Consider the following 26,345-nt stretch of genomic DNA (forward strand, 5'->3'; position numbering starts at 1 on the left):
AATAAGCGAATCTTTGCTGACGTCATTGTTTACATTTTTCCTCATTAACATACGACTTTGCGCAGAGAAGGCATCATGCTAGACACGATTTTCAATTACTAGAAAAACTTAAAGAGCTTGTGAAACTTAGTAAGTGGTGAAAGTTTTGATTCTTTGAGTGTAATATTCAAGGAGAGGCTTTCAAAAACATCAAAATTTCTGTGTGGCAAAAGCGCTAATGAGCTCATCCATTCTTTGTAAAATTTTGAGCTTTTAAACCCTCGTCGCGCAAAAAGTATTCAATACATCGCGCTCAAATTCCTTGGGACAGTTAATCGTGCTGTGCCCTTTCAATATTCAGTATTAATCTCTTTGTAGCTCCATCAGAAACTGTATCGCTTATGGTAATGAGGCAAATACTGTAAACAAAGATTCTCCTTCAGTGTTGAAAAGTTAAGCATAGCACGACGAAGCAAGACAAACCAATTTTAGAATAGCTTTGATTACATAATTAAAACCAGGAACATGATCTTAGTACAAGTCCGTGTTGGTAAAGTATCTATGAGAATATTCCTAGTACGTGTCGCGTGGAATATCAAATATAGTTCCTGCCATCCATTTCAAAACATATAGGAAGTCTAGTTCCTTCCAGCAAAAAGCTTAGCATAGTATTCCGCTTTGTTTCCACTTGATTGTAAAGCAGTCGAGTGTGCTTCACCGTGTGTGTGCTTGCGATAAACCCTGCATTAGCCTAAGCATCTTGACAGTCCGGCCATCGGCCGTGATTCTATTACAGTTACAATAAGACATGAGTAGAATTTAATTTATTTGCAGCAAAACACATTTAGACAGTATTATACATGAGCAGACCAGCATTTGTAGGCAGTTATTTGCAGGTCATGTGGTGGGCTCTGCGTTCGGCAATGAAAAGGAAGAAAATCTCCATCAAATAGTAACTAAAAAAAATGTTATTATTTAATAATTTATTCTTAACAAAAGTTAACTCTAAGGCATAGATCATCTAAACACTACTTACTTGAGCTCTGTGTAAATGACGTTCTTGCTATCCAGGAACCCAACACTAGACCTGAAACCTAAGAATTGTGCTTGCCACTGAGTAAATTAAATAAATTTAATATTTCAAGCAGTGCATATTACATACAATTAAGTAAATTACTATTTAATACCACACCGCAATCTTTGGTTTCAGAGCTAATAGGTAATATTAGGTTCATGGTTCAATGCTGCTGGTGATAGCTTGTGTTTCTGTGGCTACTTACAGGTCAAACGCGATGTTTAACGAGTTAGCTGAAAGGCTTCTGATGAGTCCCTTGGCAGGGACGAAACATACGTATGTGAGGCTAGCCATTGTTATATTCTCACACTTTTGTCTAGTTGTTGAATGGCGTATTACGCAATTGGGAATCCTTTTGTGATATAAGGCCAGATTGCAACCATCATTTTGATGCTGCCGGACTTCAAACGCGATGTTTGACGAGTTAGCTGAAAGGCTTCTGATGAGTCCCTTGGCAGAGACAAAACATACGTATGTAAGTCTAGCCATTGTAATATTCTCACGCTTTTTACTTACAGGTCCACTGAATTTTACTTGGGTTCTCAGCTATTCATTGAGTTTTTCTGTTTAACTTAGGCACCCATTTCTTTACTGGGTGCAGACACACCTACACTCACGGGGAGCAAATTCATTAGAATTTTAGTTTTCTCATTTAGATCATTGATCAAACAGCACTGAGAATAAAACAACAATCAGGGCCGTAGTTAGTAACAGACAAACCAAGGCACTTACCTCAGTTTTTTCGGTTTTGTTGTTGTTGTTGTTGTTGTTGTTGTTGTTGTTGTTGTTTGCAGGGGAATGTAAAACACTGCTAGCAAATAAATAAACAAATAAACAAATGACATTGCCTCAGTCATAATATTTTCTTGGTTACGGCCCTGACAATTTTGGTCATAAAAAAATGGACGAAAGGGAAAGACGCTCGACACTTGCCTTACAAAACAGCATTATCATAAAATCTGTTGGCGAGTGCGTGGACTCCTTAACACATGCAACCACTTGTATTCGCGTTAGAGTCCTTACGAACAATAAATGTAGATGGCGTGCTTACTTTTGTTTTCTTGTTCAATTTTTGCCCTATATCGCGCTAAATTTTGATCATACCTCTTTTAAACGGTCGACCTCTATTAAGCGGTCACCTGGCTATTTCGGAGGCCAGGGTGATAACTTAACAGAGATTTGACTGTAATAGAGCGTTTTCATTGCCACGCAATAAAAAATAAAATCAAAACCCGTTCAGTGGATAAGGTCAAGAAATTGTGATGTTACAGAAGATAAATGAAGAAGACAGTTCTCCAAGTTTAAGGTGTGTGCGTTGTCCCAAAGTTGAGATATTCGTCGAAATGTTCCGCGCAAATTTACAGAGCCTAGTATGGAGCCGCCATGTTGGTGTTCCTCTGTGATACACCAATATGGCCGCCGGAAAATAGTGTTTACATCTGGAATATTTTGGTTTTCTGGGACAATGATTATCTGCACTGAAAAAATAAACATTTAAATACGCACCTTTCCAAACACGACAACGTCTTAAATGGCTGAGAATCACGAGATAAATACATATTTTTCGACTAACACGATCGTAGCTTTATGTCACGCACCCCCATAACATCGAAATTTAAAATGCGCTGGTTTCCAAACGAAGGGCGCTATTGAGCTGGAAGGTTGTAAACAGATATAAATTTAGTACCTCTTATACCTGATGAGGATAAAAACTTTGGTGGCTCTTTAGTTTTGGATTTAAGAATTTGATGACGTCACGTGAAAACGCGCTATAACTCGATGATACAAAGGAAGCGAATCGATTAATGTGACGTCATCGACAAGTTTGCCATAAACTTAATTGGCATATAAGCTCACTTGCACAAATGGAAGAAACGAAACAATTTATTGAAATGATACAATTTCGTTAGACTTATAAATTACTGTATATAGCTTCCACACAGTTGTTCATAAGCTAAGCTTACAAAGGTGTAAAAGGCATAACATATTATTTTCGCATAAGAAATAAAATTAATTAAGACAATTCAACCTGCTTATGCTTACATGACTAAGGAAATTTCACTAGACACGCAAATTTTACCCGACATGTAACGAAAATTTGTTTGCTCGCTACAGATACCAAAATAAGGTATATTCCGATTAATATAGCTCCAGTCGTGACGTTCTAATGCCCTTTCAAAAGACTTTTTAGAGCAATTTCTCATCGCCTTTTTCTTGTTTACGAGTGCTGTGAAATTATTAGAGAGACTGTGCAAAGTGTGAGCTCACTGATTACGGTGAATTCGTGAGTTTCAGCTAGCAAACACATCGTCTCGCGTCACTCAGATAAGCAAAATATATTAAGCTCATAAGCCTTGGACGTAAGAATGGTCAATCAACTTACCTACGATATTCAAGCCTGCTGTACGAGCCATTAATAAAATTTGGTAAATTGACATAAAGAACGTAAGCGGAACAAGTGCACCTAAGCGGCCTGGGGAGAGAATCCCATCATCGTCGCGCGTTTGTCGCGCGGGAGTCACACAAGACACAACGCTGCTCTTGAGGCAGTTCTGAACGCGATTCAAGCGCGGCCAAAGGACAGAAATGAGGAGTAAATTAACGTGGTTCTCAACAGTTCCCGGAATTTTTTAGCACTTTTTTTGTTTCTGTTTTACTAAACATATTACCAAAGCAAGACAATATAGTTCATGATTATGATGGACACGAGGAGCTGGTTTGCCTGTGGCACAAATTTTTAGTCCGTTATAGGACGAGGTTGGATAAAGCAATGCTCCAGTCATACCATGCATACCGATAAGATAGAGCTCCCGGAGTAATTATCTCAGGGACGGTGGAGCCGGGAGGGCTAGGGGGTTCCCCAAATTTCAAGCAAAAAATACAGAAAATAATAATTTTACAAATATCTTCAGACCCCCTGCAAGTCAGCGCCTCTGGCGCTCGCTTGAAAGACCCACAATTCAAAATACGTTCTGCCATCCCTTTCCGACGTGTTCACCGACGTCAAGCGGAGAGGTGATTGCAGTACCATTGAAATTTTGTCGGTCAACAAAGGATTATCGCGACAAGTGTTTTCATGAAATATTACTTATAATATTGCATTCCACGTGAAGATTAACCTTATCGAACTTCTAATTTCTCCTACAACAACTTTTGTGTTTGATACATTACATCAAGACCTTGAACTTGCTATTAAAGTTATGTTCCATTGATCGACTACTACTGTAGGTACACGTTTGAAGCATCCTAGTCGAATTTGGAAATAGCTGTTCTTCTCCCGCTTGGGTTCAACCCCTAGCTATACAGCGCGCTGAATGGAGAGTTCAGGGGTAGAACTTGGCTACAGTGGACTGACTCAAGAGAGGATTATCCTCTATGAAGACATGATTAATCATCACAGTTACATAAACAGCTAACGTAAACAGCTGTGAAATTAAAGCCTGAAAAAACATTCAGGTTTGTACGGGATTCGAACACAACACCTCTGGGATACCGCTGTGTCTAACGAACTCACAACGTGGCTGGCTCCCAGTTGACTTGATAGCTCAGTTGGTAGAGCACTACACCGGTATCGCAGAGGTCATGCTATAATACAGGCTTGCACTGATTGCTTTAAGGCTACATCAATTCCAACCGCCACTACTACCCTCCCCCCCAAACCAAGGCGCTTCAGTCAGCATTTGCTCCCCCAGTGTGAGCATTTTTCTGAAATAGGTCAGTCTCAGGTGGAGGTAGGACATTGTCAAAAACAACGCTTTCTTTCGTATTTTATATATGTTTCAATGTTTATTTAGGTTGATAACGCCGTTTCCTAGCAGGGCGGATCCCTCTCTCCTCACCCTCCCCTCCCAGATGGAAAACATTTCCACTGCTCTTCACTTTTCAAATTGTATTGCCAGTATTTCTTCTACCTCACGCCAGCACGTACTTTCACATTGAAACTCCTACTAGTAAGAATGTAGAATATGAAATGTAGATATATATTTTTTCCTATTATCTCAACTAGTTCTATCTAGGGTTACATGTTTTTTCTTTTACCCCTGGTCGTTCCACCGTTTTGCTATTGGGGAAAAAGAATACCCCTTTAAGATTAACAGCTACTTCGACAATAGGGAGCTTAAGCAACGACGACGAAGAAGCCGAGGACGACGCCTAGTAAAAAATGTATTTATATTTTACCAACGAAATTCGCGATTGTCTAGATCTGTTCGGTACGCCAATGGCTCTTAAAACGTGCTTAAGCTAAGTATGCAGCGACGCGGATCGACGGCGCTCAATTCCAAATGGAAATACGAAAAATTAGCCGTCGTCGTCCACGTTCCGTAGACGACGCAGAACTTGGTCATTTCACGTTGTTGTTTTGCAGAGGACGGCAAAGAAATGTACAAAGATTTATAACGCACGTGCACAGCTATTCTTTTGCTCATTACACCTTTTGTTTAGTGATGTTCTCGTTGCCGTCGTCGTCGTGGTTTGCTTAAGCTCCCTAATGTTAGTCTGAGTCAATTTATCATTAATATGAGGCTAGGCGAATAAAAAGATAGCATCAATTGGTTAATTGTATCTGTATCTTACTGTATAGATCTACAACTGTAACTCTAGAAATACTCTAATATAAAGATAATTTATAGATTTAGCCAAGCCTAAAAGCGGAGCTCTTGGACCAGGTTGTTCATAGCGCGATTAAGCTAACCCTGGATAAGCGGCAATTTTGATTTGAGTTTTGTAACTCTGTGGTGAGGTTTTCTGTTTATACCGTTTGGTCGTCTGTTTTGAGTTTGAATAATCTCAAACTACAAAAACATAAGCAGTAAAAAAACATTTTTATAGAAGATAAATTCTTACTTCAGTTAAATTTCAATCCTGGGTTAGCGTTAATCGGCTTCCAAACAACCTGGCCCTGAGTACAACAAGAAAACCTATTTTTGTTGCTGTTTTTTTTGGGGGGGTGAGGGGGGGGGGGTATTTTTGTTACACACGTCCACTTCCAATGGTGAAAATGTTACCTAAATTATCTAAATTAATTCATGCACAGAATCTGCATAATTGTGTCACTGCATCCGTATAAGTAACTACATGTTCTTCTACTGGTTCCGTTGTATATTGTCGCTACAATCCGGGTTTTTTCGCATGCCCTCAATTGAAATTCTGCAAAACATACGAAGGTTTCCCAAAGTCGCCTAGCACCTCTCTGCTCCGCAAAGGTTCGAACGTTCTTTATAGAAATTCGCTGTTTCAAGTGAGTGTAGGCGTAAAGTGAAATGAATCAATCGGCGAACGCGCCTTCCTCCGTCGCCTTTCACATAGCCCCGCGCCTGCAATCACGTCGCTCAGCGTATTCTCCCCACCCGAATAAAACCCTTGAGGCTCTGCGAAGAAGAGAGGCCTCCGTTGCCTCGTTGGCGCAGACAGATTTTCGAGTGCTCGCCTGCGCCATCAGGTAGAAAGCAAGCTACAGCTTACGGACTCTGAGGCGGTGCTGATGCTGGAACACTTTGTAACCAAGGATACGAATGCCCCGGAGGTGGATACTGTGGAACTGTTTCCTGTCCAGGGTAGGGTGGTGAAGTTTCTGATGGATATGGGTATGCTGGCGGCGGCGAAGATGGGTTAGTTGGAGCTGGAACATAACCCACTGGAGGGGGTGGGTAGGGATTTGCTGCTGGTTGCTGAATAGGAATGGAAGGAGGATGTTGAATCACTCCTGGTTGTGTAGTATGGGATGCTGCGGTCGTGCCAGTCATTGGCATTCCAACACCAGCTGCTCTACTGGGCGTCTTCTTATGCTTTGCGATAAACACGATACAGCATACAAGCCCGATAAAGACCACCACACCGACAGCAACGCCTATTATCAATGCCAACTTAGACGCTAAAGTTGAATAAAAATGAACAACTAAATGAGCATAGATCGAACTAAATTAGCACAGGTAATCCTACGACTGCCAGTGCAATTAAAGATTTACCCTCTCGAAACTGAACGAGCCTTTGCTCGAGCTTTCATACTACTATTCATACTTATTATTCATACTCTGACTCATTAATTAAATGATTGGGAAAATTACGAACGCGCACAAATTTATTTGAATTGTAGCGCAAATGCTTTTTAAAAATGCGATAAATTGGTTAGGTCATTTTGGATTTGTGTTTGAGGAAACCTCGGGCAAGGAAATATCCCGATTGTCGTGACGTCATCGTTTTACAAACTCTCAGTTCTCAAAATGCTTTCCGTCCACACTAAAAACGTGAAGCCGGCGTGTTCAAATTTCTCCGGTTTGAAGAGCGTTTTCGAAAAGCTCCGTTTTCGTGACCGATTAGAGTGGATAGTAGGCCTAACCGTAGAAAGATAGTTGTGTTTTCAAATTTCTGCAGCGTAGTGTGGACAACGACTCAGACAATCACGGTAGGACGAAGTAATTTTGCAAATAGAAAAATAGGTATGATATTGGTATGTTATTTTCGTCGCAGCCGTTACTTTGGTTATAATTAGGTTGGGTTACTTAGGTCGATAGACTACAGAAGATTTTTCAGCAATAAAGAAATTGAACAGGCAAGATTCAATGGAAATGAATATCGTCATCTTTGTTTGCTCCTTTGATGTTTACCTGGCTTCATAACCATTCCCCATTATTAACTATGGTATAATCAACCGAGGATTGCTCCGTTGCAGTTCTTGGTCCATTGGCCACATCGTTCGGGAACCTTTCTCCTGACCAATTATTGCGGAAAAATTACCAGTTAAGATTGATTATTTCCTATCAGAGAGACATGTGCGTGGAATCATTTGTTTAAGTCCTCTGGGCCAATGAAAATCACTGAAAACTTGTGACGGTGTCATGATAAAAGGGGCCTTTTGATGAAAAGATCTCTTGGAAAATGAATAATTTATCGAAAATTATAGATAATAATTGACTTCTTTAACTTACATGGACTGGGTTTATCCTCTGCAGTGAACGTGGCGTTAAATCCTCTGTAATATAAATCAGTGGAAAGATCTGCTCTAAAACGCACCCACATGTAGCGGCCACTAGAACGAATGTCCTCTGGTTTTCTGTATCCACAGAATCTTCCTTTACTATTACTATAACTGGACTTTCCATCTAGAATCTCCACATAATCAACTGTACAACTGGATCTAACGCTTGGCTTCAAATCAAATCTGTCAAACCTGAGTTTCACAATCTTTCCTTCTGGTACAGTGATGAGCCAATCACAACTCGAACCTGGGAGGTAATATTTGGGATCCTGTGGACTTTGTAGAGTACCATATGAGCCACTTAAAGTCAGGTTGTTATTGTACATGTTCCCCGTGAAACACATCTCCTTAGAAAAGGGAACTATGGAGAAATGTACAGATGTTACAAGTTCAGTTCAGAAAAACACTTCTATTCACTTGACTCCCAAGATGACTTCCGCTAAAGTTGTCGAAACGTCAGTCACTGATAACAGTAAGTGTTCTTTTCAGAACTTAACACTGATCCCACAATACAAACCAGGTCATTAACTCCCAAGAAAAACTAACCATTGGACTAATTAGGCACCTGTCACACTGAAGATCTATAATATATAGATTTAGGCCTGCCTAAAAGCGTAGCTCCTGGGCCGGGTTGTTCAAAGCCCGATTAAGTTAACCCAGAAAAAGGTAGAATTTTGATTTGAGTTTTGTAACTTTGCGGTGAGGTTTCTGTATATTGTTTGACCTTCTGTTTTGAGTTTTAATAATCACCATATACACAAAACAAAACAGCAAAACACATTTGTATAGAAGAAAAAGTTATCATTCGATTAACTGTTAATCCTGGGTTAGCGTAAACTGGCTTCCGAGCAATCCTGCCCTGTTTCCAACAAGCTAACCCAATATGAGCCCGCGATCCAATTGATAAACAGCGCTTGGTCAGCGGTCAACTTCAAGAAAACACGTGACCCGAGAAGCCGTAAACATGAGCCCGCGATATGGTCACGTGATAATGGTCAGCGGATACCTTGTATTGACAGGTGTCAATTGATCATAACATGGATGTCCAATATCAAGGAAGTACACGGTAAACCAAGGCTGCATGTCTCTGTCAACCTATTATTTGGAGTATGGCCGCCATGTTGGGCAACTCCGCCGTCGCCGTCGTCGTCGTCGTCGTCGTGCGTACGCGCCCACGAGCAATACCGCTAGCCATGATAACCATGAGAAAATCAACTCATGGGTTTCCTTTTCTTTCCCATATGAGTATGGGGCTCCGCTTGGCGGCCCTTCGGGCCGCCGGAGCTCCGCTATTAATGAAAAGGAAATGCACAAACACATCTCAGAAGAGGGAGCTATCTAGAAATGTGTAAATTTTACAATTTCAGTTCATTAATTCTTGGGAATAACCAACCATTGGGCTAATTAGTATCTCTCACATTCAACTGATAATAATGCAAAGGAGATGCAAGTGTAAGAATATGTCACACAAACATATATGTAACGAAACAAAGGTACAACAAATCAATTGAAAACTACCAATTCTTTGGTATTTTTTCCTGCCATGCTTTGCCATAGGAATAAACAAACCACTGACAGGGTCTTGTCTGCTGAAAAACCAGTCTTAATCTTATCAATGGTACTTACTGAGGTCTACAGCTTCAAAATGGGCTTTGAAACCTTTGGCCTGTCGCCAACTGTTCTGGGAGTTGGAACGAAACTTCACCCATATGTACCTTCCTGTGGAGTAAACATCAGAAGAACTACTCGACTCATAGTATCCACAATGAAGAGCAAGTTGTTTACTTTCTTGATCCTGTCCATCACGGACCTGCACATAGCCTTTATTGTTTGTTAGTTGTTTACAACTATAAAAAACTGTTCCAAAATCAAGCTCTTCAAATTTAAGATGCACTCTTTTTCTGGCAGGTACAGAGATGATCCAAATGCAAGTGGCATCATCTGGGTAAGGAACAGGGTAATCAGGGGTAAAGAATGTACCAGAAGACCCTCTGAGCCAGTGGACCTTACTACTCCCATATGGAGGACGACATATCCCAGACGCTTCCTCTGAAACAAATAAAAAAAAAACATTTATTTAATTGCCAGTGGTAAAGAGAGTGTGTGCTGGTGATTACTGTCAGGTTAAAACTTGACCCTATCATTGGCTCTTTTGATTGGCAGTCCCAGGCTCAACTGGTAATGTAGTAATAGTGATAGTCTGTAGTAATTTAGTTAATGCCTTGACACAGGGAGTGGTTGCCCATTCTGCCGAGCCAGGGGCTCATACCAAAAGTGCTCGGCAAAAATGGAAATACAAAAATACTTAAGTGACAATATGTTATACAAGTATTATAATATGGTAAGGTAAAATCTGAGTGTTCTGATTGGTTCTTGGATTTTGCCCATATGGACCATTCCTATGGAAACCATCATAAGCCATGTATTGCAGCAATAGTGACTTACGTAGTTTAAATACTATGTACTAATCCTTGCTAATCCTTGCAAAGAGAAATCCATGACTCAAGGGCATGAAAATGTACAAAATATACAACGGAGGCAGACAGAGAAATCAATCCATCCAACCCCACAACACCTTGGCCTGATGTGTTAGTGTCTGTATTACAGAGACAGAGGAATAGGACTATTAGACCAAGTGCATTGAGGAATGTCCCTTTTGACCAGTATTGTAATGCTCTAGGGATAGAATATGTTCCATTTCATTGTTGTTGTTGTTGTTAAGGAAGGGAGATGTCATATTACGTCATGCCACGTGCTCCCATCAGGCCTCGGGAGCTTGAGGTAGAACCTCTGGTATCCACCATATTGTCCGCTCATGCTGTCGTGTAGTACCCGTAGCGTTGTTAAATAAAGAACATAGAAGACAATATTGTGACAGTTTTAAGAAATTAAACAGCTCTAGTGAATAAACTGTAAACGTACCTTCTTTAACAGCTGAAAAACTGAAACTAAAACCTTTGTAAGTGCCAAAGCTGCTTGTTTGGAACTTGACATACAGGTATTGGCCACTGGAATAAATAACATCTGGATGTGTTGTTCCACAGTATGATCCTAGGAGGCTTGAGCCAGTATTCATACCATCATAAAATTTTAGTCTGTCACCAAAACATAGACTTTCCAACTGGAAGTCACTGAATATCACCTTCACTATATAGCCATAAAGGCTATTGTCCACTTTAATTAATAATTTACAGTCCAGGTTATTGTTATAATTCGATGGATAGTTGGGACTTGTAACAGTTCTGTTGTAGAATTCAGAAGCAATAACTGTCTGTGACGGTCCAGAAAACCCACAATCTAAAAGGCAAGAGAAAGCTAAGCATTAAAAAATATGTTAGTACCGTAGTACCTGCCTTTATTTCCTCTCAAAACAAACGTTGAAAACTCACAGTTCACAATGGGCTCAAGCTCAAAAGGCACACATCGACCCCATGGCCTTGGTCGATGAACAAAGTCACAACAACTTGAATAAAACTCTTCATTTCCATCAAAGACATACGTGTATGAATGTATACGTGAGAGCGAGGTTTTCTGAAAATTACAAAAACGTATTAAGTTCCAAATGTTTCTCTGAATAGCAAAGGTGAAATGTTAACTTACTGAACTGTTTGCTTCGAGCTAAACGAACGGCACAATAGCAACTTTCTGACAAGCTCCTGCGATTCAAAACACTCGCTTACTTGAACACATGGTGACTAAAGTCCAATGGTCACGTCATGTGACCCACAAAAATCTCCCAAGGGGAGTCGGGAGTGACAAAACACTAATCCTTATATCATCATTGACTTCAGCCTAGGGTTCAGCCCATATGAAGGCTCATATAACATGCTGATTACAGGGATAAATAAACAAAGGACCAGGTGACTATAGCAAAAATCTGAAACTAAAAGTCAGAAGACAAAATTCCCTTGTTTGAAAATCCAAGACTGGCAGTTATCATTGTTTAAAAACAATTAGAAAGGGACAGCCAGAAATGAGACATATTTAGAGGACTCTGATCTGCTGAGATTCAATCAGAAGTTCCACCGCTTTCTAGACACTGCTTGCTACCCCTAGTACACAGTCTTTGCATGGAATCTTCACCTCTGGGTAGGAAAAATCAGGACTTGCAGGGGTTGTGAAGGATAGCAATACAGGAATTATCTAGGAAGAAAAATGCAAACCACAGGACTGTACCTCCTAAGATTCCCCTCCCCTCCAAAGAAAGCCTTTTTCCTTTGAATAATTCCTATAGGCATAGTTTACTAAGGAGTTTGCCCCAAGTGTCAGTTAAGTCCAGATAAAATGTCACTTGTCTTGAACTTGTATAAAGTAACATACATAGTAATTCTTTTAAAGAAACCTGCATTGATCAGCTTTTAATTTGTTAAAGAATGGTATCATCAGGGTTTCAATTACATGTAGTACAAGCTGCAGTAAATTATCTCACTACTAGCTAATATGTCTAAGTTGGACAAAAAATACCAAAAAAAAATGTACATAGCATATACATTGTAACATCATATTATATGTGGCTTTGCGCACGATGTTGGTGTACAATTATTGCGTAACAAAAACGGTCTCACGCTAGATTTGCTATTATTTCTCGTCATTCTTAAAGCCAGTGGTCGTAAAACTTTGCAGAATTAAACTTCCATCTATGTGCACCCCAAAAAGCGAAATTTTCTGTCTGAAAGAAATTTATTAGTAGAACAATAACAAAATTCCGAAAACAGGTCAGGCAAAAAGTACCATTTTTCCCCCATTTCTTGATCTAAACGTCACTACTAGCTAATATGTCTAAGTTGGACAAAAAATACCAAAAAAAATATCGAAACACCAAAAAAAAAAAATACAGTAGCATATACATTTTAACATCATATTTTATATGTATGCATGCATATATAAAACTACAGCGTATGCACATCCCATTCCAAGAACTAATTATTTAATTTACTTTTCATAAAAGATAGATACATGTAAAAACTACTTACCTGTTAAGCTCTGTGCAAATGAAGTTCTTGCTATCCAGGAAGCCAACACTAGACCTGTAATCCAAGAGTTGTGAATCAGTAAATGGTTCAATGCTGCTGGTGATAACTTGTGTTTCTGTAGCTACTACCCTGGGATGGTATTAAATAACTTACAGGTCCATTGAATTTTACTTGGAATCTCAGCATTTCATTCACTTTTCCCATTTAACTTATAATCTAGGGGTGAAGAATGATAAATACAAGACTTTACCAGAAGGTGAGACTAGCGTTTTTCTTTGCAAGCCCAAGACATTTTAACTTTTAAACTGCGTGACGAGAAAAAATGAGACTGTGAAAAATTTTGCAAGACCCATGCTTTTTTGAGGGTCCATTCAGCACCCCTTTTTCTCCAGGGTGCAGACACGCTCACACTTGTGGGGTGCAAATTCATCAGAATTCTAATTTTCACATTAAAACAACTGCATTGAGCAGCACACACAAAAGCTAATTCCCATCAAGAAAATGGACAAAATCATAAATTCAAGCATACTCCTTGACATAAAACATGACTATATTTATTCCTTCTTTGTGGTAGTGCTTAAATTAGAGCAGAGGCAAACACACAAAGCAATACAAATAAAACAGAGTTGGTGCCACAGCTATTGTGCGTTGCTGTTAGTAGTCTTTAACATGACTTTTACCTGCCAGGTCATGTTGCAAATTATAATATCGATAGGGCCCTGCACACGCTCTGATTGGTCGAAAACCCATGTTTTATCAGAGTGTAAAACATAGAAAAGGCATGTTTTATTGTTTTTTGCCACATTACCTCTATATCATAAAGCAAATGAAGAAGCCTAAGCCTTGTATTACAATGTGATAAATCACTCCAGACATTTGAGAACACTCAAGAAAATGTAGAAAACACTCGCCTGCGGCTCGTGATTTATACATTTCTCTCGTGTTCTCAAATGCCCGTCGTGTTTTATCACAGTATAACACACGGCTTATGCTTCTTTATTTGTTAAATAAAACATTGACTGATGCTTTAAAATGTGCATCGAGTTATGTCTCACTTGAAAACTTTGGAGACCGCTCAAAACTTTGCTTTCCGCTGTACTTCAAGAAACTCTTAACGCTTCTTTAATTTTCTGCCCTCAAACTTCCGGCATGATACAAATGAAACGAATCGATTAACACAAGACGTCATCGATATTTTTGCTGTAAACTTATTGCACATACGATTCAGGCAAAAAAGACTATCACGATCTAACTGTATAGTTTCCAAACGGTTTTTCATAAGCTTAGCTTACAAGAAACGACATTTTTCTCATAACTTGAGTTTACACGAATAAGAAAATTTAGAGACATGTAAATTTTAGCCGTCGTATTTTAACAACGATGTCTGCAGTGTCTGCCGCGTCGCTACAGATGCTAATCATTGAGATATATAAACATAGCACGAGTATTAGACCGTACTGATGCCCACTGAAATAACTTTTTAAAGCAATTTCTCATTGCCTCTCTCTTGTTTACGAGTGCTGTGAAATTATTAGCCAGACAATGCAAAGTTTGGACGGCGTTTCGACTCTCTCCCGAATCTATAATTGATTGCAGCTGGCAAAGAAGTCGCACGGCATCGTTCGGAAAAGTAAACTGTATTAAACACACAAGTCTTGAACGTCAAAATAGTCAGTCAACTTACCTAAGATGTTCAACTTCAAGCCTGCTGTACGTGCCATTATAAAATCATTGGTGAATCGTCGAAACGACGCAAACAGCAAAGTTCAGCTGTGTTCATTAGCATGTTCCAGGCGTAATACATGGGGGCAGTCTGGGGAGAGAATCCAAGACTATTCTCGCGGAAGTCACGCAACCCTCCACAAAACAACGAAATCACCTTTATCACGGTAAATATCGACAATGAAGTTAGTGTCTTGGAAGATCAGAAAACATCAAGACGAAAAGCGACCTGCCATTCCACTGAGGAGGAAAGTTGACCGCCAAAGAACATTTCTTTTGCCCTGAAGGGTGAGACGGATGTGATCGATGTATTTATCCAGGCCTAAAAGCGGCGTTCCCATAAAATACTAATCATCCACTTGACACAATAACCTTTAAAGAAATTCACCAATACCTATTTTACTAAACCGAATGAACTAAACAGCAAAACAAACAAACACAAAATACAAGGAATTTACATAAATAAATAAATAAATAAATAAATAAATATACATTTATATAGCGCAATTTCCCATCAACTGTCCATGGCGCTTTACAATACCTTAAAATTAAAATCCTAAGTTTAAAATCCTAAAATTAAAATCCTAATCCTTTAAAAACCAAAAATCCTAAATCCTAAAAGTTAAAATCCTAAGAATTAAATACGCTATATAATACAATTAGACTACAAATAAAAAGTAAAAAACTACAAATCAAGTGCACGCTTAAAAAGGTAAGTCTTAAGATTAGCCTTAAAAACTGCCTCTGATGATGAAAGTCTGATCTGGAGGGGAAGTTTGTTCCAGAGCCTTGGTGCCGCCACGGAAAAAACACAACGTGCCTATCACTCCATCTGAGTATTAAACATTATATAATAATTAAATGAATGTGCGCGCTCTGATTGGTCAATCAGCTATGGTTTATTGTGCCAGTAAACCCATGGAAATTTCGCGTGTCTTCTGAATTATTATATAAAAGCAATATACCACAAGTTTATTTATGGTTTATAGGCTGATAAACCACTTGGGATGTTGGAAGAACACGAGAAGAATTCGTAAATCACGAGCTGTAGTCTAAATCTATAAAATTTTTCAAGTGTCTAAATCTATAAAAGGTAGAATTTTGATTTGAGTTTTGTAACTTTGCGGTGAGGTTTTCTGTATATTGTTTGGCGTTCTGTTTTGAGTTTTAATTTTCACCATATACGCAAAACACAGCAGCAAAAAAACATTTGTGCAGAAGAAAAAGTTATAATTCGGTTAACTTTTAATCCTGGTTTAGCTATTACCGGCTTCCGAACAATCCTGCGCCGTTTTCAACAAGTTAACCTGACATAAGCCCGCGATCCAATCGAAAACCAGCAAATGGTCAGCGGTGAACTTCAAAAAACACGTGACCTCGATGAGCTGGATGCTTTAGTCCACGATATGTTCACGTGATCTGGTCAGCGGATACCTTGTTTTGACAGGTGTCAACATGGATGTCCAATATTAAAGAAATACATGGTGAACCAAGGCTGCATGTCTTTGTCAACCTGTTATTCGGAGTATGGCCGCCATGTTGCGCGACTCCGTCGCCGTCGCCGTCGTGCGTACGCGCCCACGAGCAATACCGCTAGCCATGATAACCATGAGAAAATCAACTCATGGGTTTCCTTCTCTTTCTTATGAGTATGGGGCTCCGCTTGGCGGCCCTTCGGGGCCCCCGGAACTCCGTTATTAAGTGCGTTTATTGTTCTCAGAACTTGCTCAAGCTAAATATGTAACCCCAGCATTTAATAATTCCAAATGAAAATACGAAAAATTAGCCGCCGTTAGCTGCCGTTGTTTGCGTTCTCCAAAATACCCAGAACTTAGTCGTTCACGCTGTTGTTGTACAGAGGACGGTAAAGAAATGTACTTGACAAATAAAGAAGCTTCGACTGTACTCTGTTCTGTTGTAAAGCACTTAGGAAGCGGTAGAGCATGAAAGAAGTGTTTGGGGGAACACGAGACGTGGTCGAGTGTTTCATCCACTTCCTGAGTGCTCTACCCCTTCCTAAGTGCTTTACAACAGAACAGAGCACAGTCTGGTAGCTTCATTTGTTTTATGATAAAGAACCCATTCATTACCCCACACATTTAACTAATATTTTCAAACCAAACTTCCTTTTCGCCCGTTGCTTTACCAGTCTTTTACCAATAAACGTGTAAAGTAATTAACCTAAGGAAGCATTGCACCAAACCGAATAAACTGAACAAACAGAAAGAGAAAATCTCCATACTTTGTAAACAGGTTCAAACCACCACGTACTAGCGTCAAATATAAACTTAGAAAATCCTACAAAATGGTTTCTTGACCTTTCTTGGCCTCCATCCGTAAAAAGAAGACGTTTTAGTAGTCTACGAAGGGGCTGTCCCCACTAACACAAAGAAAACTTCAAAACTCGCTGGGCAGGATTTAAAAAAAAAGCAGTTTTAATTTTTTTAGATGTGATTGGCGAAAACCGACAGAAAACTATTTGTTTACGAGCTAAATAAAACTTACATTAGTAGTAATGGACGCTTGTATGAGCGGTAACCAATCAGGAGCCGAGAAAGACAATAGGCTATTGTTTCGAGAACAATGGACGCTATTGTTTTCCAAATCCAAGATGGCGCTATTTATTTTCAGCCAATCAGGAGCCGAATTAAGAATTCAAGATGGTGGCGCCCACGAAAGTCGGCCATGTTGGAAAAGAGCCCACCAGCCTCGACGGAGGACTGGGATCGGTCTCACGGATTTCCATGACGACAGAAATCACGCCAGAGTCACGCAAAAAATGTCATGCAACTTCAAAATCGATACTTACAGTGTCCTGTGGTCTTAAACGACAGAGGTCTGTCCGGCAAGTGGCCATGATGAAGACTGAGAGACTTGGGTCCGAGGTCTGCCCATAGGGAGGCTATTCCAAAGCATCATGGGACGATGACCTCATTGGGAACCAATCAGAATGAATTAAAGTACTCACAGTAGTTGGCTTCCCCAGTCCCCCTCTCTTAAGGAGAGCACTAAACCAAACATCAGACAATGTCAATTGTCACGAACTTTAATAACAAATCTTTTGCGCTAACATTAAAAGATATGACGTCATTGCCATGTTGATCGAGTAAAAAGACCGGTTTCTATCGTCATCGCACAATGTTTCAAATGAACTTTAATGTCCAAAATGTTTGCGCTAAAATTACAGAAAGCTGGTCATTGTGTCTCAAATCAGATAACACTATGAAAGAAATGCAACAGAAATAATTTGATCTAGCGTAAATGCAATCTTTGACGAGCAGCGAATAATAAGCGAAGACAAAAATTTATAGGCTAAAAGGTGAGAAGAAAAAAATACCATTGAAATGCTTCAAGTGAAAATGAATTGCTAATGGCAGTTTGCAATAAAATCTAAACTCCTTGATCTCGACTGTTCCCTTGAGAAAAGCATCATTCAAAGGAATCTTGAACAAACAAAAGGCATTTTGGGCGACCATTGAAGAATTAACATAATTAGTCGGAGATGAAACACGGAATAAATTAAAACCGAAAAGCACATGTTTAGAAGCTGAAATCATGATAGACTGTATCTTAACCCTTGAGAATAAAATCAAAGGAATTTCAAACAAACGTTTCGCGCTTGAAGTAAAGATTTAACTTCATTTACAAACACTGCAAATCGCTCCTAATTCAAAAATTATAGTTGTCTAAGCGGGTTTCCAATAGCGCCAAAGTAAATCACTTACATCAAATATAGTCCTTTCCTTCAAAGCGTCACACAACTAGCAATCGCTCAACTCCATAGGCACGAAGACAGGAAAGAACGTTACGCTTAGAAAAGAAGACGTGTGCTGAACGTTGTCACAAGTAAAATGAATTCTATCAAGACCGATTGACTTATAAACTCGTAAAACAAAACAATAAACAATGTCGCGTGGTTAACAACCAATGAGAGGATAGGGGATAGGGGGTACGCGATATCACGTGGTCAAGAATCAATGAGAAGACGGGGGGGATAAGGGGTTATACCGCACAGTAATGTCATTAAATTGTTATAAGCAAAACAGAGTCTAAGTCTTTACAACGTTTATTGAATAATAACTCAAAAGAAAGAATTGATTATAATTTTAACTCTTAAAGTCTTAACCGTCGGTATTGCACAAAGTGTTGGGAACTAGACTCGTTTCCCGTTTCACAGAGTCTTGGTCCCTGGCCCCAAAACGCACGATATTCTGCCGTAGTTTTCTTTGCTTTTGGTCATGAAGTCTTTGCCTGATCCGTTCGTTATTCTTGGCATAATAACTTCTCCAATACTCGTTGATCCGTTCCCTGTTGTTTTTACAGTATTGTCTTCGGTTATTTCTGATGTGCTCCTTGTTCTGTTGACAATAGGCTCTCTGGCTGCTGGCGAGTCGTTCCTTGTTGTTTTCATGCCATCTTTTACGACGGGTTTTGAGAATCCCGACGTTCTCTGCACGATATCTCTTTTGTTGCGCCAGGATTCGCTGTTTGTTCTTAGCATAATTTTTTTTGTGGTAGGCCTTTTTATAGACAACCCTCTGGTCATTCCCTGACAGTTGATTGGAGCAATTCATCTTGCATATGTAGCGTCTTACAAATAATGACTAAAACCCTGGAATCACACACTCTTATAAGAGTCACATGGCTAATTCAGGTCTTAGCCTCTTCTTCTACTTCCTCTTCGTCATCATCGTCGGGGAGTAACTTCTTCCGCATTAATCTGTTTAACAGGAATTTCCGTTTTGCCACTGCCGACTCGGCCGCTTCGTCAAAATCCATGTCGTCTTCCTCAATAAAGCGTCGAAGAGTCTTCATGACTTTACGGTGTATTGCGTCGTGTTTGATACGGTGAGTCCATTTTAGACGCTCTAAGTAAGTCCTTCGTAGCCTTCTTCTACTTACAGGTAATAGGACGTTGAAAGCAGCATTTTCGGCATAGTTTTGGGATTTTCCCTTATCCAGGAACTGCTGGACTTCTTTCAGGTAGGTTTCTTTGACGTCTTCCCCGACGTTTTGACGTAACGGACTCCACGGATCTGGTTCATCGTCGTCCGCTTCTTCTTCCTCTCCGGAGCTGTTACTATCCTCATCTTCTTCCTGTTCCTCTTCAGGCTCCTCTTCATCCACCTCTTCTTCCTCTTCAACGTTCTCATCATTGTTATCTTCCACGGGGCCAAATATATCTGTTGAACGATCATCCATGATTCTCGTCGACCTTCACCCAAGACAACGTACTTCAAATGAGCCGAGTCGATTAAACTGATGTTCAATATACCATTTTGGGCAATGATCAGACATCCTCTCTCTTTCTTCGATGCCAGCGCAGGTATCCTTCGTGCGTCATGAGGTGACTAAACACGCGTTTCCTGTCATCACTGGCGGGATGAAAATCCAGGACCGTGTACCCAAACGGTCGTTCGGTCACTTTTTGATACGCGTCCATCATGTCTTGCCAGCAAGTGGGAAAAGCTTGAAGCAGTAAATTCTTCATCCCTAATTGATCTCTTGGATTTTTGAAGGCTACGATGTAGTGAACGTTCCTGGAAATACTCTTGGCGTATTTCCCTGGTGGAAACATGTCTTGGCACAAGTACAACACGGTGATATTTTGATGATGAGAGTGTTTGGTGAATAAGTCTAGCAACGCTTTGTCCTCACCTCCCTCTGCCATCAGATCGTCCAGTACGAGTAATCCACCCTTCGGAAACCATGACTTGAGATGGTCTGACTCTGGAATCCCTTCGTGAAATTGCACACCAGCGTCTTCCATGTCTCTAAATCCGTCTTGCCACGCCCCGTAGCAATAATGAATCGTAGTGGGAGGGTTTACAAACAATTCTTCCAAGTGATCCAAGAGTAACGATTCGGTAAAACAAGTTTTGCCACAACCAGAAGGGCCCACGATCAAAATACTGGAGGGTGTCTTGAACCGAAACGCTTCTCCTATTTCTATTCTACTAGGGATCCCATGGTGCTTTTAGGTAGGAAATGTGATATTTGGGACATCTCGTGTCTTTTCTGATCCACTGCTTTGACAACTATGTTTTTCGTGACGAATTCTACTGTCTGCACGAGAGAATAGTCTATGACAATATCGACAATAAAGGGACATGACTCCTTGCTAGTTTGACTCAAAATGAATTGAGGCAGTGAATGCTTTAGTTTTATACATGATTAATGATCGAGTTGACGAGTATGATGGAGGTGGTGGCGGTGGTGGTGGTGGTGGTGGTGGTGGATGTGGTGGTGGTGGACGCGGTGGTGGTGGTGTAGGTAATGGATGTGGCTGTGGTGGTGAATGTGTTGGATGTGGCGGTGGTGGTGGTGGCGGTGGTGGTGAATGTGGTTTTGGTAGCGGTGGTAAATGTGGTGATGGTGTAGGTGGTGGTGGTGGTGGTGGCGATGGTAAATGTGGTAGTGGTGTAGGTGGTGGTGGTGGTGGATGCGGTGGTGGTGGTGTAGGTGGTGGATGTGGTGGTGGTGGTGGTGAATGTGGTGGATGTGGCGGTGGTGGTGGTGTAGGTGGTGGATGTGGCGGTGGTGGTGGTGGTGGCGGTGGAGGTGGATGTGGTGGTAAATGTGGTGGTGGTGTAGGTGGTGGATATGGCTGTGGTGGTGAATGTGGTGGATGCGGCGGTGGTGGTGCATGTGGTGGTGATATAGGAGGTGGTGGTGGCGAATGTGGTGGTTGTGATGGTGCATGTGGTGGTGGTGGTGGTGGTGAATGTGGTGGATGTGGCGGTGGTGGTGGTAAATATAGTGGATGTGGCGGTGGTGGTGGTGAATGTGGTGGTGGTGGCGGTGGAGGTGGTTAGTTCCCAACACTTTGTGGAATACCGACGGTCAAGACTTAAAGAGTTAAAAATTGTAATCAATTCTCTTTCGAAGTTCATGTTATTATTTTTATTATCGTTATTCAATAAACGTTGTAAAGACTCAGACTCTTTGTTTTTGTTTTTGTTTTGTTTTACGAGTTTTTTCAGTTACAATAAAAGTTACACGTTACACCCAAGCTGTGTCTTCAGGGTAAATGGGGGTGAAAAAGATGACTGAAGAGTTAATCTGTTGATAATCACTTCATCCTCAGCGTCGTAGTGCAGCCACGACAGGAACAATAACCTAAACTTTACTTCGCGTACGCAGAGCATTACTTCCGTTGGGATGTTTCTACTGAACATTTCATACACCGTCGGTCTTATTGATTGAGTAATCGTCATCCACGGCAAGTTGACATGGGCATGGATGTACAGGGTAGCATTTCGCCTTTACTGCACGAAGATGGTGAGTCTTGTATAAAATTCAAACCAGATGGAAAGATTCGCATGGTACGGCAAGGTCCTCCACGAAACAATATTACGATTGTGAATATGATAAGGCCGTCCCCCTCGCCGATACCTATTGATGGCATTCGTTGCGTTGGTAATCCTCTCGCGTACCACCTCCTCCCAAGGTGAACGTTGTGCCTCATGTTCATTCCCCGAGGATTTGAGGTTTTGCAATGTCCGCACTTATCTGAGTATTGTAACTCCTGTTGCAAACATCTCTTGTGCAAAAATGTTCCACAGCAATAAGTTTTCGCACTACATCGAGTCAAGGAGTCAATGACAAGGTCGCCTTGACAGATGAAACATTTGTCCTTGAACTCGTCTACTTCGGGGGTCAATCCTAGTAGTCTTCGACTTCTAACTTCCATTTCGTGAGTCAACAAACTTTGTTTTGGTCCTTTTCAAAACGTGTGAAGGTTTTATATAGCAGACTAAGAGGGAGTACCCCCTTATCCCTATTTTACCCCTTTGGCCGAGAAGGGAGTGGGACAAGTCTAGGATTGGTTCCGATGAGGTCACCGTCCCACGATGCTTTGGAACGGGGAGTACCCCCTCACCCCAATTTTTACCCCTTCGACCGCAAAGGGAGTGGGGCAAGTCAAAGATTGGTTCCCGATGAGGTCACGGTCCCACGATGCTTTGGAACGGGGAGTACCCCCTTACCCCTATTTTAACCCTTCGACGGAGAAGGGACTGGGGCAAGTCTAGGATTGGTTCCCGATGAGGTCACCGTCCCAGGATGCTTTGGAACGAATAGAAAGGTATATAAGTGCCTCGGACACAAGTCTCTCAGTCTCCACCACAGGACACTGTAAGTATCGAGCTTGAAGTTGCATGACATTTTTTGCGTGACCCTGGCGTGATTTGTGTCGCCATGGAAATCCGTGAGACCGATCCCAGTCCTCCGTCGAGGCTTGGTGGGCAGTTTTCCAACATGGCCGACTTTCGTGGGCGCCGCCATCTTGAATTCTTAATTCGGCTCCTGATTGGCTGAAAATAAATAGCGCCATCTTGGATTTGGAAAACAATAGCGTCCATTGTTCTCGAAACAATAGCCTATTGTCTTTCTCGGCTCCTGATTGGTTACCGCTCATATAAGCGTCCATTACTACTTACATTCATACACACTTTATTTGAAAAGGTCGAGTAATAGCACTAGGCTGATGTGGACCTTAACACTGACTTCGACAAAGCAACTCAAGTGTTATTGCTCAGAGATTAGGAAATTAAAACAAAGAAATTTATAAAATGTCTCATAGCGTGGATTCAGTTCTAGAAGACTTAATAAATATTAATGAAACTAGGGTTTTCTCTTGATGAAACACAACGAAAGTTTCTACATCGTACAAAGAGTCAGTTACCACAATTTGGTAATTCACTTCAATAGGCAGGCTGAATCTTCCAGGCAGAAACTTCCAGCAAACGTTGTAAGGACTGAACTGCTTGGTGGTTGAAACACACCCTCAATGCAAACGGCAGTCCCGTGCACCTTCCTCCGCCGGATCATTTCGCCACTATTTCGCCACCATTCTCTACTCCTGGCTCGCTCCACTTCTCGGCGTTGCTCGCCGGCTTATAGTTACTTCTATTCTCACTGCATACGTAATAAGCGCATCGCGGAGGTTGATTTAAGGTTACAGTATACCTTCAGATCGGCAATTTTCTTCAAATTTTGATTTTTGGTTCAAAGTAATGGTCGAAGGGTAATCTCTAATTTCTGAAAACAAAATTGAAAAAAACTCAATATTGGCGGAGAAATGGAGGTTTTACGTTACGGCCGGAAGTAAAAGTTCCCTCTTGATTGACAGCCCTATAACGTGTACGCAATCAACCGAGACTACTTTCGCGGGAATATATGGATACCACGAATTGGCTGGCTACTCAGGTCCAAGCATTTTTCGTATTAGATGTAATTCTATTAAGTTATAAGTAAACATGGGCCACGGAAAACATTGTTTACCAGTTCGAAAAAGCGAAGAACGAATGAAAACACATCAATGAGTGAAGAAGCGAAAGTTGGCCTCGCGGATGAAGCTATAGCTATCGTATCAAGCGGGCAAAAAGATCGAGTCAAGAGTAGAGAAAGATTCTGTAAAAATTTGGGAACTCGACAGCGATAACAGCGATGTTTACATTGACTCTTTTGTTGAGTCCGATACTGATGAATCGCCCAACTCATTGAGATCCATTGGAATATTATCCATGGACATTTGCCCCGCCGCGCTTTCTTTTGTTCAGTTTGTTCTCGTCGCCTAACCACTCTAGCGTTCGTATCCTTTTTCGTCTTCCCCATTTTGCCAGACCAGCTTCAAGAAAGACCGAGCTACAGAAAAATTATCTCTCCGTCTTGAGCGCATTGCGAAACACAAGGGTTTTTTCGAGATTCACGCGTTAATTTCACCGCGAGTTAATGGCAGTAAATTTTCCAAGCGCTGATTGGCTCAGTGATCTGAGAACCCAGTTGAAGGCGTTTGTGGGCGGAGTTTGTTTGCGAAGCAAGAGATTTTTCTTAGCGCTGTTTTCTCGAATAAATTTTTTCGCTTGAAGCAGACACTTTAAAGAGTTACAACTCAAAGGGGATTTGTTTGATTGCCCTCAAATTTGGACAGTAGCTAGATTAACATATAAAAAACAAAAACGTGTCTGCGAATTGTTTATTTCGAAATATTTTCTCCGAGCAATTTTTGTACGATCACTTCACATTTTTTAAATCCTATTTTGAAAATGTTCTGTAACTTTTTACTGCAATTGAATGTGGAAAAACGCAGACACGCTTTTTTAGCGCTTTTTGCCCTGAAACCGAGGAAAAAAATAAATTGGCGAAAAACAAAATTCGCTTTGACTTGTAGCTTCCAAAAGGCGATTAGGACGCTCGCATTTAGTGGCCGTGAAAAAATCGGCACTTCAGTTTATTTCAAAATTTTTAGTATGGTTTGATAGCCAACTCTATAAGCTTTAATTTGATATAGGGGTTTAGGTATCTACAGCTTAAACCGGACGCGCTACATCGCTTGGACGTGAGACACCCCTGAAGGTATACGGTAACCTTAATCCCTCAATTTCCACCATGCTGTTATGCCCCAGGGCGGGCATGATGCTTTGCGGTCTCTTCGTTTAGATTACCGGTTTTGCCTTCAGTGATCATTGTCATTTTTCCGGCGTTCCGGTGGAGGAAGGTTCTGTCGCCCCACCCTCCACCCCTGGTGCCGGTTGACGGTGCTACCCTCATTTCTCGCTGCATACCTTACCTGTCACAGTAGTCGCGGACTCCTCCCATAACTTAGTCTGCCGCGATGTGGTGATGGGTATGCAGTACTATTCCTTGCAAGTTCCGCTTCGCTTCGTTCCTCGCTATTAACCATCAACAACAACAACAACAACATCAATAACTTTATTAATGTGTCAAAAACGTCAAAAACGCAATATCATCCAATAGATTAGCTGTCAAACGTCCCAGATATCCATAACTAATAACTAAATGATTGACCCAAATGAGTCAAGTTATGCTGTTTATGATCGTTTTAATACGCCACAAACATACATTTATGTCCTTTAACTTATAGTCTGGGGAACAGGCTATTAATGTCTAGACGTAACAAAGGAAAGGTAATCTCACTAATTCGGACACATTTGAGGACCAAAAAAGTAATTTTTAATGCACAAATTATAGGCCTAATTGGATTATTCGGGCATTTGCAAAACTGTATCCGCTTAAGGAAATTACAGCCAAATTTGTGCTTTTAAGCCTGGTTTTCTCTAACGACGCGAGCACAAGCGCAAACACAGTAATTTTTATTTCCCCGTCAAAACGTCAAGTACGAGCGCAAGCACAAGGATCAATTTTTTTTTCTTTTCCTTGTGCTTGCGCTCATCCTTTCGTTTGCGCTGCAACAAGTGAAAACGAAATACCGCTCCGGTATGACACAAGCACAAAAATATTTACCACACTTGGTTATGTTTAGCCATTACTGACCTCGCGCCTAAACAGTTTGAAAGGTTCGGATGATTTTGCTTGTGCTTGTGTTTACGTTGAATTTCATTTTCACTTGGGTAATCCCTATTGCTTGCGTTTGTGCTCGCGCTTGTGCTTGCGTCGCTAGTGCAACGGCCACTAATGCTCGTTCCAAAGTACCAAATTAACCTCTCCACAATGGCGTCGTTGGTCTCGGTCTCTGTTTGGTTTCTGTTTTATCGATATATTTTGATTGTGTTACGTATTGCTATGCTGCATTAAGCATTTTTAAATAACAAATGTTGTACCCCCGAAAGCTGACGTTACATATTTAACTGGAGCA

General features: G+C 40.8%; 3 protein-coding genes across 3 annotated transcripts; all 3 read right to left on the reverse strand.

The window, feature by feature from the left end:
- Window positions 1-6,000: 6,000 nt before the first annotated feature.
- On the reverse strand, window positions 6,001-15,030 carry LOC145497752 (tolloid-like protein 1). Its single transcript, XM_081477599.1, has 6 exons — window positions 14,688-15,030; window positions 13,004-13,057; window positions 10,953-11,327; window positions 9,657-10,079; window positions 7,981-8,391; window positions 6,001-6,926 (listed from the first exon to the last, which is right to left on the reverse strand). The coding sequence occupies exons 1-6, from the start codon at window positions 14,722-14,724 to the stop codon at window positions 6,514-6,516; spliced, it is 1,713 nt and encodes a 570-aa protein (XP_081333725.1). The 5' UTR covers window positions 14,725-15,030; the 3' UTR covers window positions 6,001-6,513.
- A 3,527-nt stretch (window positions 15,031-18,557) lies between these two features.
- LOC145497807 (uncharacterized) lies at window positions 18,558-19,930 on the reverse strand. Its single transcript, XM_081477671.1, has one exon. The coding sequence runs from the start codon at window positions 19,925-19,927 to the stop codon at window positions 19,376-19,378; it is 552 nt and encodes a 183-aa protein (XP_081333797.1). The 5' UTR covers window positions 19,928-19,930; the 3' UTR covers window positions 18,558-19,375.
- Window positions 19,931-20,009: 79 nt separating this feature from the next.
- Window positions 20,010-20,702, reverse strand: LOC145497830 (uncharacterized; the record flags this gene model as incomplete). The annotated part of the gene is made up of 1 exon (XM_081477696.1): window positions 20,010-20,702. A coding segment is annotated over one exon (687 nt), but the record flags the coding sequence as incomplete, so codon positions are not given.
- Window positions 20,703-26,345: the final 5,643 nt, after the last annotated feature.

This window comes from Orbicella franksi, chromosome 9 (assembly GCF_964199315.1).
Source record: "Orbicella franksi chromosome 9, jaOrbFran1.1, whole genome shotgun sequence".
NCBI classification, from domain to species: Eukaryota; Metazoa; Cnidaria; class Anthozoa; order Scleractinia; family Merulinidae; genus Orbicella; species Orbicella franksi.

Coding starts and splice junctions, on each gene's coding strand:
- LOC145497752 (XM_081477599.1), bottom strand. CDS start 14,724: ATGGCACGTACAGCAGGCTTGAAGTTGAACATCTTAG. Junction 13,058..14,687: donor CTTGAAGTTGAACATCTTAG/GTAAGTTGACTG, acceptor CTTGGATTACAG/GTCTAGTGTTGGCTTCCTGG. Junction 8,392..9,656: donor TTTTGAAGCTGTAGACCTCA/GTAAGTACCATT, acceptor ATTTCTCCATAG/TTCCCTTTTCTAAGGAGATG.
- LOC145497807 (XM_081477671.1), bottom strand. CDS start 19,927: ATGGATGATCGTTCAACAGATATATTTGGCCCCGTGGAAGATAACAAT.